This window comes from Ovis aries, chromosome 4 (assembly GCF_016772045.2).
Source record: "Ovis aries strain OAR_USU_Benz2616 breed Rambouillet chromosome 4, ARS-UI_Ramb_v3.0, whole genome shotgun sequence".
In the NCBI taxonomy this organism is placed as follows: Eukaryota; Metazoa; Chordata; class Mammalia; order Artiodactyla; family Bovidae; genus Ovis; species Ovis aries.
In genome coordinates, this window is record NC_056057.1 from 94,001,337 (window position 1) to 94,014,513 (window position 13,177).

Consider the following 13,177-nt stretch of genomic DNA (forward strand, 5'->3'; position numbering starts at 1 on the left):
TGCAACGGGGCCGGTGAGGCTAAGCGGTCCTCTGAGGACTGCTGAGGTCACCAGTCCTGTCTGGGTGGTGCTCTGAGACTCTTAGGTCATTGTTTTCCTCCCAGACACCCCTGGCAGGGCTGGGCAGGAGGATCGTGCCCTCAGAGCTTGTCAGGAAGCAATGGACAGAGGTCTCCATGTGGCCGAGAATCGCATGCCGGCTCTGCTCAGCGCCTCTGCCCCTCAGCCTTCCCGGGGAGGGCAGGGTAGGGGGAGTCCGGGCTTGTCTCTGCTGGGGTTTCTCCTCCTCCAGAAGTTCCTGTAAGCCCCGAGTGCTGACCAGTTGCCATGGAAACAGGCGGCGCTCTAGGGGAAGTCATCTCCAGGAAGTCTTTCTGAAGGACCCTCTTTCTCCGTCTTCCCTCTTCCTCCTGCCCTCCAGTGCTGTGCACTGAGGCCAGGGTCCTATCCCCTGTGCCTGCCACCCCCTGCCCTCAGCAGAGAGCTCAGGTTTCTGAGCAGAGAGGGCAGCAGAGCCGGCTCTCACAGCAACTGCACTGGGGCCCCTCTGGCCCAGCTTCCACCTCCACTCCCTTTACTCTGTCCATCCTGACCTCCCGCCTCTCATTTGCCGCCCTGTGCAGGGAGACATTTTAGCTGAGATCAGAGGAGAAAGCTCTTTAAGCTACTTCTCGGTCAAGGAAACCAGGTCTTTGCAAGGCGGAGGGGGCGGGAAACGTCAGTAACATGGAGGCAGCCCCGTGGGTGGCAGGGTGCCAGGGTGCGGCTCTCCCTGCCCTCCTCGGCGCCACCCCAGGCCCACTCCAGATGGTCGACAGCCTCGTGTCGGCCACTTCCCCACTCCCGATACTGCCTGGGCAGCTGCATTTGTAGCAGTGTCATTTCACCGGGGAGACCGACCATTCTGAGCCTCGGGCTGGGCTTGGGAGGCGAGCAGAGCCAGGGAGGCGCTGAGATGAGCTGCTGAGCCTGCAGGGTTAGGATCTCTCGTGGTCAGCAGCATTCCTGGTGAGAGGGGCCTGGCCACTGCCTGGGTAATGGAGCCAGGAGGAGACCTCCAGGTCTGAAGGTGGCCCAGGTAGGAATGAGAGCTACTCCTGAGCCCAGGAGCTGGCAAGAAGGCCCTCTGGGAGCTTGGGGAGAGGGAACTCAAAGGAGACCCTGCGCAGGGAACCCCGGCTCCCAGGCAGGCTGCACCTGGCCTCTGGTCCTGCCAGGTAGGACTATCACCGAGTACAGACAGGTGCTGGGGTCTCCAGGGGGCAGAGCCTGAGGCTGAGTCAAGGCCTTTGCCACGTGGTCTCTGTCATCTCAGAGGCTTCCTGTGTCGGTTCCGCACCCTGCCTGGCCGTCGGTGACAGCTCTCAGAAGCCAGGACACTTCACCAAGTGGCAGCCAAGGCAGATAACGAGGAGAAAAAGGGAACTTGGGGGGAACCACGGATTGTTGGAAGATTGGAGGAGCAAGTGACATGCTGCGTGGCATGCCACCTGGATGGCTGTGAGCTCCAAAGAAAGCCTGCCCTCCATCAAATCCATGAACAGGAACCTGGACATACACAGCCTCCCTCTCCTGAAACCCTTGGCCCCTCTGGGAGGCAGGGACATCCTCTCGCCCTTTTTCCCTTCTCTTAATTAAAGCCTGCCTTCGGGAAGGATCTGGTGAAGTAACGAATGCATTGCCATTGGCCCTACGTGACCAACCAGGCTCTGTGTAAGGACCTCCCAGAGGGCTTTGCCTATTCGCAGAGCTGTTGCCTTGGAGCAAAATAATAATAATAATAGAGCAAGTATTACAAGATCTCATCTGTGTAGAGGAGGCTTCTATGTCCCTGAAATTTTACTGTCTGGGCAAGAAATGCAGGTGCAGGAGAACAGAGAGTTTACTGCCAGGCAGGGGGAGGGCAGCTGCTTCTAAAATGTCCCGGAAACCATCTTGTGAAGGCCAGGGCAGAGCCTGAGTGTGGTCAGGCACAAACCTGCAGACCCCTCTTCAACACAGTGTGGTTGCCAAGCACCCTGCATGGCCGGAGCTTTACTAGGTCTCGAGAAGTGGCAGAATCAAGTGAGCTATGGTCTGTGCCCTGAAGGAGCCCACGGTGCAGTGGCAGAAGCATAAACCAGACAGGGAGTGGATAAGGCCCGCTGTGACAAGGGCAGCGATGGCTAACATGTGTCAGGCTGTGTAACAGGGTGGCCCCGGGCCCTGAGGGTGGGGGAGGAATCCCTCGCTCCCACCACACACACACCCTCCCAGCCCAGCACCCTCCCCCTGGAAACGAAGCGGGCAGAAAAAGGCCAGGTGTAGAGTTTGAATCAGACCCAGAGGGACGTAAAGGAGAAGCCACTGGGACTGACGCATAGCAAGAGGGTGGTGACGGGATGCAGCAGGAGGGGGCCGCTGAGAAGACCTTGGGGTTGCCACACCCAGGGACAGACAGACCAGCCGCCGGGTGGATGACCCAGGGAGAATGGCTTAGGAAAGAAAAGGCAAGGAAGGGGCCCCGCCCAACCCCGTGGAGGAGGGCAGTGAGTTGGCTTGGAGGTTCGGTTCCGCACATGTTTCTAGACGCGTCATGTCGGAGCGGCCACGTCTGAACAGACTGAGACTAGGCCCCGCTCCCGGACTCGCTCCCATCTTTCACAGACTCTGAGGCCCTTCCTTGTGCAGGGTCATCGGGGGCCCCCTCCTTCAGCTCCACTTTTGTCCCTGGGAGACTAGGCAGAGAGTGGCTACTGTCCGTCACCACTTCTGTGGCCCAGGCCAGGGCCAGCCCTGGTAGGAGTGGAGAAGGCAGGTTGGCCTGGGCCTTGCTTGGTGTCCACTCACTTTCTCCACCTCCTAAACCAAAGCCCAGGAACAGTCCCTGCGCATCCCCAGGGACAGCCAAGACTGGAAGGCTGGGTACCTCTTAGGCCTGAAATATCTGCAAAATATCGTGAACCTCCTCGAGCAGGAACCAAAGAGACGTTCCCTGCAGGATGGGGGCAAGCCAGTGCTGTGGGCACCCTGCAACAGTCCACATCCTGCCCACTCCCTGGGCTCGTCTTCCACCCGGCCCCATCCAGAGATGAGGCTCCAGGGGACGTGGCACCCGGGTCTCACTCCCTCTTCCTCCCCACAGGCACCCAGCTGGAGAAGCTGATGGAGAGCATGCGCAATGACATTGCCAGCCACCCTCCCGTCGAGGGCTCCTACGACCCCCGCCGGGGCGAGTTCTGCATCGCCAAATTCGTAGACGGAGAATGGTAAGCCACCTGGACCCGAGCAAGGCAGAGTCTTAAGCAGGAGCAAGAGGAGGTCTGTCTCCAGGGCACCAGCCGGCAGAAACGCCAGCCAGACTCGAGGCATTCACTGTATCGGCCTGCTTTCCACTGAGTGGTCGCTCTTGACCTTGGCCAGCTCTCCAGAGTGGTCCTCTGTGTTGCCCATTTGCAACCTGCAGTGTAACCCAGTTTTTCTGCAGTCGGCCTCTAAGGTACAGGAGTATCCCTCCTCCTCTCTCCTGGGCTCTTCTGTTGGGGGTGCCCTGGCTGGCTGCATCTCTGCAGCACCCCATCACCCCGTACAGGAGAGACAATGTCAGGAGAGGGCAGGGTTGGTGAGGGGATCGCTGGTTCCTGTGAGCCCAAACCAGCCACCACCCTCCACCCCAGCTGTTTGGTACAGGAGTAGCAGCACTCCCAGGCTGCAGGAAGGTCACTTACGTCTGATCTACCAAGGATAGGGCCCATGGCCTTCCCAGGGTGACGAAGTGACTTGGATGCGTTCCCTGCTGCGGCCTCCCAGACAGATCTGCCGGCTAATTACAGCTGCTGTTTAGTGTGCTGGGTTTAAACAGCAGACATCAATCTAGTCATTAGTCTTGTTGCTTTATGCCCCAAGGACACATTAATCTGCTCCTCATGCTCCCCTCTCCCTCCCTCTGCTCCCAGCTATGCTCTGATTCCATTAGATGGGGTCCCGATGGAGTCTGAAAACTGGCCCCCTGTGACACCCGTGGGTGTTCATTCTGAGCCCTGGGCGGGGAAACACTGCACCCCCTGGCCTGCCGTCGCTGAGGCTCTGGGGAGTCTCCTCAGGGCTGTCCCTTGAGCTCTGCCCGTGATGCCATTGCAGGTACCGCGCCCGAGTGGAGAAAGTCGAGTCTCCTGCCAAAGTACACGTCTTCTACATCGACTACGGCAACGTGAGTGCAGGGTCGGAGGTGGGCGAGCAGCACAGGAGGGGCCGGCCCCTAGGTCAAGTCCATCTGAGCTTTAGAGCTCCCCCTCCCTCCCTGACGGATGGGGACCCTGTGGGCCTCTCTGGTGCTCATCCTGAGGGACTGGGCAACACCAGTGTCTCTGCTCAGAGGCCTGTGAGCACTGAGCGGTCTCCTGTCCAGGCCCAGTCACAGCCCCGGTTTCCCTCCTGCCCAAACTCTAAAGAGGGGCCGTGAAGTCCTGGCCCTGTACACCCCGTCTCCTGGTCTGCAAGGTGCCTGGGTGCTGATCTCCAGCGCATCCCAAACCAGGCTTGCTGAGAAGGGACTGGTATCCCCAGGAGAAATGCCCCTTGGACTGGGCCTGAGAGTGTGTTGACCATTCCCTGCAGCAAGCAGGAGAGAAAGCTGTCCTTCAGAGCCATGCTGCTCCTGAGGACTGGTGTTGGGGGGCCCCGTGAATAGAAAACCCAGAGAGGGGCCATGCTCCTAGCCTACCACCCAGGAATACACACAGGACAGGGTCTTGCCAACTGGGGTTGCCCTGTACACCTGGGCCAGGACCCTGATCTTAGAGTGCTCTCCCAGCCAGGCACCCCTGCCCCCCAACCCTGCCCCAGCCTTGGGAAAGTGGTCAGGGAGCCCCTGTCATGGTGGGAAGGCATGGGGCAAAGTGGAGACAGCAGTGAGAGCCCAGTGATCAGGTGGGCGGTGTCAATTGGAGCCCCCAGGTGTGCCACCACCAGGCCCCGTCTCCCCGGCTTTGCTGACCCCGCAGGCCTGTGCACGTGGAAAGGAAACGAGTCCTAGGTGCGGGATGGGGCTGAGTTAGAGTGCTCAGGGGCCTGGCCACTTGAATCGTCCCCCAAGAGCAAGGGGGCTTCCAGTGCGTGACGCCGCTGGCCCGGTGTGTCCTCTACAGAGGGAGATCCTGCCGTCCACCCGCCTGGGCACCCTGCCGCCTGCCTTCAGCACCCGCGTGCTACCAGCTCAAGCCACAGAGTATGCCTTTGCCTTCATCCAGGTGCCCCAAGATGTGAGTCTCCACCCCTTTCTTCCTCCCAAAGGGGACCATCCCCTGACACATGACCACTGCTGCGGCCCCAGCACGTACCCACGAGAACTAAATGCACAGCCTTCCTGGGTCCCACCCCCACCCCCTCGCCCACTCTCATGGGGCTGCGCCCCTACCATGGCCCCCGTATGGGGCCTCTGCCTCTAGCCTGCTCGGCTCTGGGCTGCAGTTGTCTCCCAGTACTCCTTCCAGTCTCAGACGGTGCCACCAGAAGTGACTGTCCCAAATAGATTTGACCGGGTCACACCTCTGCCAGAAATCCTCCGCTGGGGCCGTCCTGGCTGATGGGAGGGGCTGGAGACAGTGATGACGGCGGGGGGGGGGGGGGGGCGTGGCCAGGGAGGTCTGGGTCAAGGCAAGGCGGCCTTGGCACATCTGAGTCAGCTCTTGAACCATGCGCAGGATTGGGAAGGGGAGCCTGGTGGGACAGGGCACACTGGGTGAAGACTAGTTTACCAGCTGCAGGCAGTGGCAGGAGGTGAGTCGGGCCCTTGTCTGCCCTAGCAGGGAGGTTATTCTTTGTACCGTAGATGGGAGGGGTCTGAGCTGAGCAGGTAGTGAGGTGATGCTGGCACGTCTAAGCAGACTTCCTGGAGGTCCGGGACCTGGGGCCCTCGCAGCTCTTGGCTGGCACCAGCCTCTCGCGCTGACCTGGGTCTGTGCCCGCCGCAGGAGGATGCCCGGACCGACGCAGTGGACAGCGTGGTGCGGGACATCCAGAACACGCAGTGCCTGCTCAACGTGGAGCACCTGAGCGCCGGCTGCCCGCATGTCACCCTGCAGTTCGCTGACTCCAAGGGGGACGTGGGGCTGGGCTTGGTGAAGGAGGGGCTGGTCATGGTGGAGGTGCGCAAGGAGAAGCAGTTCCAGAAAGTGGTACGTGCTGTGGGGGGGCGGGACAAAAGTGGTCTGTGCTGTGGGGGTGGAGCAACCCCTGCGTCCCAGGGGAGGGTGGGTGCCCCCCGGGAGCCAGTGAAGGAGCAGGGACCCACCATCCTGCTGCTCCTGCAGGGGAAAGATAATGGATTTGGGTTTGTTGGGGGTTTTTTAAAAGAGTTAATTACTTCCCAAATTAATAGGCTGCCGGTTTGGCTGAAAACTGCAGCTGCAAACTGGAGCAGAAAGTTTCCCTTTGCCCATCCCCCTCGGTGACAGGCCAGGAAGCTGTGCCAGGGGTGGTGCAGAGAGGGTCACAGCCCAGCGTGCTGTCTCTCCTGTCTTCGTGTCCTCCTCTCCGAGCCCATCAGCAGCTCCCAGCACTCAGTGCCGCCTGAGCCACTTACCCAGAAGACTGCCACAACCCCCTCCAGCCTGTGGGGAGCTGGGCCTGAGTCCCACCTTCCTCCTTCGTAAAACATCTGGCCCTGGGGATCAACCACTGGACACTTGAGTCTCCCGTTCATGAAGTGAGGAGAGTGCAACCAGCCTGACTGCTCCTAGGGTGGACCACGAGGATGGGGGTCTGCCAGCTGGGGAACCACCTTGCACAGCTCAGTGGTAGATCTTTAGAGCCAGGCTTCTCCCACTTAGCACTGTTCCCATCCCAGTTCCCCAGCCTCTCCCCACGACAGGCCAGCCTCCAGGGACAGGCCAGGCTGGTGGTGGGAAGCCCCTGTGCCCTTCTGCAGCACCCAGCTCCCCCACCCTCCTGAGCTGGAGGGACTCAAGCAGCAGGGTTGAAACCAACATTCTTCTCTCTCCACTAGGCCTTGCTTCCCTTTGTGCCTTTCCGCTCTCCTCACTTGCGGAATGAGGGTTGGTGGGTGTGTAGCTCTAGTTATGTGGGTTGATAATTCATTTGGAACAAGACTTCACTGTGGATCACTCCTGTGTCTTGTCTGGACAGGAGGGGCCTGACCCCTAGTCTCCCTGCAGTTTCTTGGATCACTCCTAGGAGTTAGCTTAAGTTTCACTATAAACCTGGAGATCTTAGTGTCCCCCGTATGGAACTACCCGTAACGCTTCTGGTGTCTGTGTGAGTGCTAAGTCGCTTCAGTCGTGTCCAACCCTGCAGTTCTATGGACTGCAGCCCACCAGGCTCCTCTGTTCATGGGATATTCCAGGCAAGAATACAGTGTTAAGAAACACCTGATGTGTTTATTCATTCACTTACTCATTCTTTCAGTAAATGTTTTTGAGGATCTGCACATCTCTGAATAAGAGACAACATTCCTGCCCTATGTGACTTGCATTCAAACATGAGGAGACAAAGAATAAAAAAGTCAACAAAATTAGACATTAGACGATGAGTGCGATGGGAAGAGCAAGTAGAAGTAACGGGGATTGGGAATGTGGGGGATTGGTCATAATTTTCAAAAGGGAATCACATGAGGTCTCGTTAAGAAGGTGACTCTTAACCAGAGGCTTGAGCAGGTGAGATAGGTAGCCAGGTGGAAAGGAGAGAGAAGCATGTTTCAGGCGATTGGAACAGCCAGCAGAGTCTGGAAACAGCAAGGAGACGGCGACTCTGCACTTGGATTTTCCTTGGAGGGAGCTGGGAACCCCTTGAGCAGGGGAGTGATGTGACCTGACCTGGGCCTCTGCAAGGCCCCTCTGGCTGCTCAGCTGCAAGTACCCCCACCTTGACCATCCATCCCGTTGTTTTCTTGTCCCTCCCAGATCACAGAATACCTGAACGCCCAGGAGTCAGCCAAGAGTGCCAGGGTGAGTTTTTGCCTCAGGAGCCCCAGAGGGTGCTGGGAGAGGGGCTTTGGCCATCCGGGTTCCAGCCTCTCCTGCCTTCCCTGACGAGCCGTTTGCTGTTTTCTCACAGCTGAACCTGTGGCGCTACGGAGACTTCCGAGCTGACGACGCAGATGAGTTTGGCTACAGCCGCTAAGGAGGCACCGGGTCTGACCCCCAGCACCGCTCACGCCAGCACCCTTTCTTCTGCCGGGAGGGTGTTTTCAGCTCCAGACCTCAAATCGGGGCATAGATTGGGTCCAGCTTTGCTTCAGTGTCTGGGAATGTCTCATAGGGTGGCATCTGGGCAGGGGGTGGGAAGAGCCCCCCACCACCACGGCTTTCAGGGGGCAGGCATTGTCTTCCAAGAGGACAGACACTGCCCTCCACTATCTCTCCCAGCTGATTTTGTTTCTGTTTGGAGGTTTGTGGGGGTTTTTGTTCTTTTTTTTTTTTAATTGTCCTCAAATCAGGAAGAAACATGAAAGACTTTGTCCTAATCGGGGGCTTAATCCTCGCCCCAAGGCCTGCTGCCGACTGGCACCCCACGTCCACCCCAGACCGTCTTTCTCCCCGGCTCTCTGTCCAGCTGTTGATTATGTGGTTTTTCTGATACGTCCATTCTCAAATGCCAGCGTGTCCACATCTGCCCCTTTGCCCAAGCCCTCCCTATTTCTGTATTTAAAGCTTTTGAGGCCCAATAAAATAGTACATGCTGTCTGCAGCTCTTATTGGTGATGGTGGAGCCCAGAGCCCAGAATCTCAACAACTCCAGCCAGGAGGCAGCTTGGCGCTCAAATGACCCCCAAGCGTGCCTGACCACGCTCCCTGAAAACAGCCAGTCACAGGAATCAGGGCAGAACTTCAGAGCAACTCCCGGGGCTTGGTGGGCATACTGGCACCATGGCCATCGTGCAGAAGCCTGCAGGTCTTCTCTTTTGACTCATCTGCACGTGACTGCTCTCAAGAACCTCAGCAGCTCAGCATACGGTACCCAGGAGAGAGGTTGCTGGGCCTGTCCTTTGGCCGGACCCACCAGCACCTGCCAAGGGACCAGCAGGGTCTCGCTGAGAGAAGTGAGGTGAGTTCTGGCTTCCTGCTGCAGCGAAAGGAAAGCCTAATGCCCAGACAGACTCTCGCAGTACACTGAGGTCGAGGCCCCTGGTCTCCACCTGGATCCCTCCAGTGTCCACTGGAGAATGAGGGGCTCCAAGAGGGGTCGAGGCCCAGGCTGAGGCGAGCCAGTCTCTCCAGGTTAGCTCTGGCTCTGTTTGACTTGCCAGGGTGCCCGCAACCCCAGACTACTCCTAGGCCCCGAGGGGGCACCCTAAGAGTGGCTGCTGCAGTGTGTGTGGTGAGATGCCCCCGTGCTTCTCAGAGTGAGAAAGCAGGTGTGCACGTGTTGTGGAGCTCATCACTCCAGCACCCGTGGAGTCCAGGGAACCTGCCTGTTCCCCCGAACTCCAGAGCCCCAGCCTTGTGGCCCTGACCTTCCTAGGCATGTACTCACATGGTGGGCTGTCTTCTTGGCAGCCCCCCTTTTCTGCCCCATGTTCTGATCTGGGGTGATGCTTCAAGCTGCCATGTATTAAGATTGGTCATTTCTTTAGTCAAGTCTTTGGGGAAAGTCAGAGGAGGTGACTTTGTGGGGAATGGGGGGACGCTTTGTGGGGCCTGACTGGCCGGCTCTCATCCCTCAATGAGGTCCAGGTCCCCAGAAAATTCTGGCTCCTGGCAATTCTGCCCCACACTCACGTATTCAGGCCCAGGGCTCATGTGGGGTTCTGCCCAGGACTCCCGTCTCCCTCTAGTTAGGGTGACTCCAGTTAACGAGAGAGGCGAGAGAGAAGAACCAAGGGCAGGCTGGGGAGGGCTGTCACGTGCTGTGCTGCAGCCGGAACCCCTTCCCCCTCCTCTCTGCAGGACTTATGGGCTCTGCCTGCTGTCTCTCTGGGTTGGAGTGTCTTTGATCCTCAGATCAGAACCTCTTCACAGTCTAGTAAACCATTTCCCATGGCTCTGGACAGCCCCAGTGGGGGCCCGAGAAGGCTGCAGGAACACAGGTGATGAAGTCTGCCCTCTGTCCTTGCTCCTAGAGAAGCTGTTCTAACCCCTGCAGGCAGGCCCACTCTCAGCGTGGTCTCTCACTTTTATCCATCAAGGAGACTGGTCAGAGAGAAGAGAATGCCGTTTCACCCATTTCACTCCCTTCTGGTGGGGCCCAGAGGTAGTCACTGTGTATTCACTTGAACACAGTTGGCAAAGGGGCAAAATGCCAGCCCACTCTTTCAGTGAAAGGGTCTGTAATCATGTCTCTGTCTTAACAGTTTCCTTGGTTACATCTGCACCCAAGGATAAACCCTCCATGGTTCTCCAGCTGAAGTGATGCCTGAGCCTTCCCCCTTCTTACTTTCTTGCTCCAAGGCTGATTTAGACAAAGGTCAGAGTATTCACCAGGCCAGAGGCCCTGCTGCTACTGGTTTTGGCCCCAGCTCAGTGTTCTCTGTACCATGTCAGTTGAGTTCCTGACGTCTGACCTGGCCAGGCAGGGCTGGAGCTAGGGTGAAGTGAGCCAGGCACCTAAAGTACAGAATTTAAGGAGGCGCTCAGAGTGTGCGGGTGCCTTGGCGTACTTTCTTTTCATTCCCCATTGAGGCCAGCCAGCATCAGCACTTGCGCAAATAGCACCAAAAAAGAAAGAAACCATCTCCAAGGTCCTTCTCCTGCTAGAGTTGCAAAACATGCTCCTTGATGGTGGCTCATAAGCTCTGCCTCCCCATCCACCTTCCTAGTTGAGCAACAGAATTATTTGAGCCCCTGTCATTCATCCATCCATCCATCCACCAAACACAGGTTAAGACCCGGCAGCACCGGCGCAGCCGCGGGTCTGCTGAGTGCCAAGGCCACCTCCCCAGGTTCTCGGCGTGCAGTCTAGGTGCCCAGGAGGCAGCAGATGCTGAAACCCCAGTAACAAGCCTCAGCAGTGGTCTCACCCCAGGACAAGGCTGAGGCCCTCATCTAGTGTTTGCGGAGGCGTCACAGAGGAGGAGGAGGGCGGAGTCAGACTGATGGATGGCAGGAGAGCGGCACTGCCAATCCGGGCAGGCTGGGAAGTTTCCCAGACTCAAGACTGATGGTGCAGACTCCGGGGTTTAGGTAGCCACTGGGAAGAAGTCCTGACATCCAAGACCCCTGCCCAGCAACCCTCACCCGCCTCCTCCCTGTCAGTGGACAGGACCAGTAGGGAGGGCAGGCAGACAGTGGAGAAAGGGTTCACACAACCGCCTCCACTTTATGTATTGATTATTTCTGCATCCCAGGAAGAGAGGCAACGGACCCCTTTTCTTGCTTTATCCCATATTTGGAAGCAACAGGGAGGGGCTAGAGAACTGGTGCCTCAAGAGTGGTTATTGATGTCCTAATTATAAGAGGATGCTAATTTAATTTGAACCTAATTACAGTGTACTACCCTGGGTGGCATGTGTTTTAATAATTAACGTCCTTCAGATGCGTAGGAGTGTAATAATATTTACAGTGGGTTGGCCAGCAGCCTGGGGAGGCGGGCTGGGGGCCCATACGCCACCCTCCCCCCGGACAGCTTGGCTGCTAGCAGGTGGGGAAGATGGCACACGAGTCCTGGTTGGCTAGGATCTTGTCAGCTTTCCCGGGGAACATGCTTGGGCCTCATCGCCAGCCTCTTCCTTGACCCAGCAGGTCGCCCCACTCTGCAGGGAGCCAGGCTGGAAGTCTGGGAGGCATCACAACCAGCAGCATTCACATCCCTCCCCCACCTCACACTGTGCCACAAAGACAAGACCTATCTCTGATTTCCTTGGTGGCTCAGATGGTAAAGAATCTGCCTGCAGTGCAGGAGACCTGGGTTCAATCCCTGGGTCAGGAAGATCCCATGAAGAAGGGAATGGCAACCCACTCCAATATTCTTGCCTGGAGAATTCCATGGACAGAGGAACCTGGAAGGCTGCAGTCCTTAGGGTTGCAAGAGTCAGACACGACTGAGCAACTAACACGCACACTGCCTACTTGGGCCTATGCAAAAGAAGGGCTTGTTTAGGGGAGAGGAAGGAGAACCACATGGTTTTTCTTCTCTCTTTATTGAAATACACCTTCAGAAAGGTGCACAGATCATCATTGTGGAGCTCAGATTTTCACAAAGTGAACTTAGCAATATGAGCACACACAACCTAGAACCTTACCAGCCCTCGTAAGCTTGCCCTTCAGTCACTATCTCCCCAAAGGCAGCCCTCTGTTTCATCCCAGTGGGTGAGTTTTGACTGAGTCGTTGCATGTTCGTTTTTGGGGTTTGCCTGGTTTTGATTTTTTATGTAAGTGGAATCCTGCAGTATGTGTCCTCATGTGCCTGCCTTTTCTCGCTCAGCTCATCAGGAGGTTCATCCCGGATAGCTGTGCTGTGTGCATCTCATTTCTGTACGCTCTGTTGTCTGAAGATACCACTCTTTGGTGGTTATAAAGGAGTCAGATGCTCAGCAATCTGCTAGAGCCAGAGCTCTGCCAGTTCCCAAAGGGAAATCTGCTTGTCCTCATTATGCAACTGGGGGAACAGGAGGCGACACGTTAGAGAAAGAGGAACACGATGGCAGGGCAGGGACGGTCCACCCACCGTGAACCCAGAGCAGCGTGGTTGCCAGTGGGGCTCCCATGCCTAGCCTCTCAGAGCCCTCCGCGGTGGGGAAAGGTTCTATTAGCAAATTCTAGAAGCCAAGGAGAAGAACCAGGGGTTTGAGAGAAGCATGCGCCAGGCCAGTGCTTCTCTTAAGCGTGACTGGCAGTCCAGCAATCTCAGCGTCACCCGGGTTGCTTGCAAAAAGGCAGCTTCCAAGAATAATGCTAAGACTTTATTGGGAATGGGGGTGGGGTGAGTGAGCTCAAGCCTCATCTATCATTGCAGGAAGACAGTGAGTAACATTGTAACATTTGAAGTTGATAAAACAGGGAACTAGCCTATTTAACAATAAGATGGTAACCAACACGATCTAAAATAGATAATGTAAAGTGGTCACCTGCCTGTAGGTAGCATTACTGGGGGTGGGGTGTATACCTTATTAATCTGTGTGTGCTATCCTTTCACCGTCAGTAAGCTTTTCTCTCTTTTTAATTCACTCTCAGGTAAATACACATGTATCACTTCTCACTCCAGTCCTCAATTGCTGTGGGCCAAGGCCTGGGAATCTGCACTT

At 57.0% G+C, this 13,177-nt stretch overlaps 1 protein-coding gene across 1 annotated transcript in view; it reads left to right on the forward strand.

Annotated features, from left to right (window-relative positions):
- The window catches only part of SND1 (staphylococcal nuclease and tudor domain containing 1), a 419,819-nt gene extending 411,134 nt beyond the window's left edge, over window positions 1–8,685 (forward strand). Inside the window, exons 19-24 of the mRNA XM_027968778.3 lie at window positions 3,125–3,248; window positions 4,120–4,189; window positions 5,127–5,240; window positions 5,952–6,155; window positions 7,899–7,943; window positions 8,053–8,685. Of these exons, the coding sequence (XP_027824579.2) occupies window positions 3,125–3,248; window positions 4,120–4,189; window positions 5,127–5,240; window positions 5,952–6,155; window positions 7,899–7,943; window positions 8,053–8,118 (623 nt within the window). The 3' untranslated portion in view covers window positions 8,119–8,685. The remainder of the gene's footprint in view (window positions 1–3,124; window positions 3,249–4,119; window positions 4,190–5,126; window positions 5,241–5,951; window positions 6,156–7,898; window positions 7,944–8,052) is intronic.
- Window positions 8,686–13,177: the final 4,492 nt, after the last annotated feature.